The sequence below is a fragment of the Diaporthe amygdali genome, assembly GCF_026229845.1.
Source record: "Diaporthe amygdali strain CAA958 chromosome Unknown NODE_33_length_508711_cov_65_296071, whole genome shotgun sequence".
Classification (NCBI taxonomy): domain Eukaryota; kingdom Fungi; phylum Ascomycota; class Sordariomycetes; order Diaporthales; family Diaporthaceae; genus Diaporthe; species Diaporthe amygdali.
In genome coordinates this window covers 505,200-508,711 of record NW_026517053.1, presented here as the reverse complement: position 1 = coordinate 508,711, position 3,512 = coordinate 505,200, and the positions used below count along the sequence as shown (strand labels likewise).

The 3,512-nt window shown below is 53.6% G+C and overlaps 1 protein-coding gene across 1 annotated transcript; it reads right to left on the bottom strand.

Moving 5' to 3' along the window:
- Positions 1-687: 687 nt before the first annotated feature.
- J7T55_002355 (uncharacterized protein) lies at positions 688-2,911 on the bottom strand (the record flags this gene model as incomplete). Its single annotated transcript, XM_053132895.1, has 4 exons — positions 688-1,984; positions 2,047-2,153; positions 2,214-2,676; positions 2,730-2,911. 4 exons carry the CDS (start codon positions 2,909-2,911, stop codon positions 688-690), a joined length of 2,049 nt encoding a protein of 682 aa, XP_052989326.1.
- Between the last annotated feature and the right edge of the window lie 601 nt (positions 2,912-3,512).

Genomic DNA, 3,512 nt, shown 5'->3' with positions numbered 1-3,512 from the left:
CCCCCCCCCCCCCCCCCCCCCCCCCCCCCCCCCCCCCCCCCCCCCCCCCCCCCCCCCCCCCCCCCCCCCCCCCCCCAGTCGGTGGCTCAGGGCGTTTAGACTATTACCGCAGATACTAGTAGTATAGGGTCTAGCCAGGCACACTCGGGTTGTTGCACCATCTGTCCTACATCCGGTGACATGCTCCGGTCCCGAGCCGCGGATTTTGGAGATAGATCACGCACCCGCGCATCAGCGCTGCCAGGATGAGAAGGTTGAGGCTGTGTCTTGGGGTTTGAGAGCATGATCGAGCCAGCAGTTCAAATGTAAACCTAATACCCATGATGTTTATCTCCGCTTCGAGTTAGCATCGATGGCGGGTGTCCCAGGGACGGTTTGGTACGTCTGCAACAGAAATGGGTCGAGATGAGCACAACTTTGCTGGAATGGGCGTCAAATAGTCTCATGCTGCAGTCCCAAGCACATGAATTGACCTCAGATTGTAATACTGAAGTATATACATTATATGGGTGCAGCCCACAAGTGTATGTAAGTAGGGCTGCGATCCATGCTTAGGCAAGGGGGGAACCCTTGGATCCCACCATTTCCATCCAACATGCTTCGTGATATCCATCAATAAAACTGAAAGATGCGCTACGGCGCCGCGAGAAATTACGGGGGAAAAAGAACAGAATGCTCCGTGCCTGGCTAAGAAGGCAGGGCCAATATCGAAAACATACCACCCATCACCGGTCTAGCTCTGAACTGATTCGGGGTATACCCACCGGTATCCCCGTCCAACAGGTCACCGTATGGGATTGTCTGCGGCGTTGTGTTGATCCAGTGCACCTGCTTGTCGATGAACATCTTCCGCGTGGACTCGCTCGCCGCCGCCGCCGCCCATAGCTCCCAGTCGCTCTTAATCCAGTTGTGGCGGGTGTCGAGCGGGACTCCATAATCAGTGGCGACAGTTGGATAGAAGTCCGACTGGATGTTGTAGATCTGGTCCGGGACAAAGTTGAGGCCAAGTAGACGGTCTGCGTAGATATTGTAGAGGAGACCGTGGGAGCTGGGGTCGTTGTAATCTAGAACGGAGTGCGGTGGTGAGGCATTGAAGTTCACGCCAAAATCCTGCCACTGAGGAAGGTACTCTTCGGCTGTAGCATCGTAAGTGACGACGTTTCCGGTGAGATTCGCGACTTGTCCCATCGCCTTGAGCCCAATAATTCCTTTCAGGGCCAGATTTGTCTGATTTGCCAGCGAGCCTGCAAAGTCGTCCGTCGAGATCTGCTCCGCTGGGATAAGGGATTCATTGACCAGGTAGCCGGCCCACTGGTTCAGCTTGCCCCAGTGTTGGTTGAGATATGCGCTATCACCCGAGCGTTGTGCGTAAGCCAAGGTCATGATGATCATATTTCCACATTCCTCGAGCGGCATGGGCTCATCATTGCCTGCAGGGTAGCCCAAAGCGTTGGGGAACGTTCCCAAGTCGTGTATGGCGTAGGTGTTCGGATAATGTCCGCTCTCCTGGTTCTCATAAAGAGGATCCAGCAACAGCTTCACCAGCGTCTCGTTCAGGTAAAGAAGCAAAGGCATCGCCGGATAGATGACATCAACGGTGTTTGAGTCTCCATTTGAGCTGATCTCCTTCAGGAACAGATACGTCTGCGTGCCCTGAGCTGGAACCGTAGCGGCGAAGACCTGACGCACACCTAAAGTGGTCAAGACAGTGTAATTTTGGCCAGCGGCGTTGGACGTGTCTGTGTCGATCTTGCTGTCAAGGGCAGCCATTGCAGAGCTGGCTGACGAGTAATCGTTGTAGAAAGCCGCCATCGCATCTTCAGCCGAGCTGTAAGCTGACTTCCAGACCCCGGAAAGTGCTGTTGCACTTGTGGAATTTCCTTGATAGTTCACGACAGAGTCTTGGGATAGTCCGACTGTGAATAGGACTCCAGTTTCACTGGCGGACACGGAACCCAGATCCTTGGAAAACGCGAAAACAGGCCTAGAAAGTTTGGTCAGGATACCGAGCTTAGACTCCGGTGCGTAGTGACTCCCTCAACTCACCAGTCAGAATTGATAGCTCGGAAGTTGGTGTCCTTGGTGTTGTCGAGCGTGTGGTTGCTCTCAAACTGGCCACGCACGGCGGTGTCTGAGCCGATTTTCCACGTAACCTGCACATGGAAGTTAGAAGACATGTCTTGGACTCTCACATTTTCCTCTTCTTAACTTACCCCATCAGTATCGGCTGTGGATACGAACCACTGGCCCCATGCCGGTTGGTCGCTGATTTCAACGAATTGCTGCTGATTCGAGAGTTGGAATGTGTGATACTCCACGCCACCGGTGGTGCCATGATCCCAAGTAATGTTTTGACTCGCATCTCGACCACTCGCTAGTTCCCCGGAAGTGTCAAAGTAGACTTGAACACTGTGTGAAGCCCCGTCAGCAGACACCGCTGTGACATCCACATACGAGTGCTGCAGCGATTGTTTGACGAGGTCATCCGGGTAAATGGGAGAAAGAAACGTAGCTTTCAAGGTGACCTTCCCCTCGACGTCGAAAGTGAAGACAGTGTTAGTGGACGAGTAGGTTGCAGATGTCTGATTAGCCACGGCAGGCCCTGGAGCAGCTCCCATCCAGTTGTAAACGGCACCATCTACTGCCACAAAACCTTGCCATCCTGTGATTTGTCCGCTGTTAAAGTAGACGTTAGCAAATTCCTCATGCGGGACGGGAAGATCACATACGCCCAAAATGTCGGCCAGTGCCCAGCGAGAGAACCCCCAGATGACCCGTCCAGCCAGGTGCTGAGATAGGGTGATCTGACAGCCAGAGGCCAGGCTGGTGGTCTGGCAGGACTGAAGTCTATGGCTTGTGACAGACCACCAAACAATGCTGCCACTGTGGCGGCAAGTTGTGCCGAACGCATTTTGGTATAACAACCAGAAGAAAGAAAATATGAAGAGTTTATGATAGAGATTAACAGGAGCCGGTAAGGATGGGATTCCTGAGACCACGCCTCTCAGTCCCTATTTGGAGTTTTGTGGGGATAGTGTTTAGAAGGAAAGCATGAGACTCTTGGGATCTACAAGAGTATTATATACGGCAGCTTCCAACACCGTGGGACGAACCGATGGACCCCGGATGACACGAGCCAGTGTCTGCAGGTGAACGAAGGCTCGATTTGGTCAGAAGAGGAAGTTGGGATGTGAGATGATCTAGAAGGTTTGGAGACTAAGACGGGATGGGAAGGGGTCCTTCTTCAACAAACTTGGTCGTGTGAGCAGGTTAGATGTACAGGCCTCACGAGGTAGCCGTCATGCAGCACCGGGGGGTGATATTGGAAGGAAAGGGAAATTATACAGTAGGACCACACCCGCTCAAAGATGAAGTGGAGGGTGTGGCTGGTCGCGAGTGAGGGCAAGGCGACGGCGAGAGAACGGGAGCTAGGACTGTTAACCTACGCAGTGACATTCCAGTGCCGGGTTAACTGAGGGCGCATGTATGTTCCCTGTACCAAGGGGCAGGTC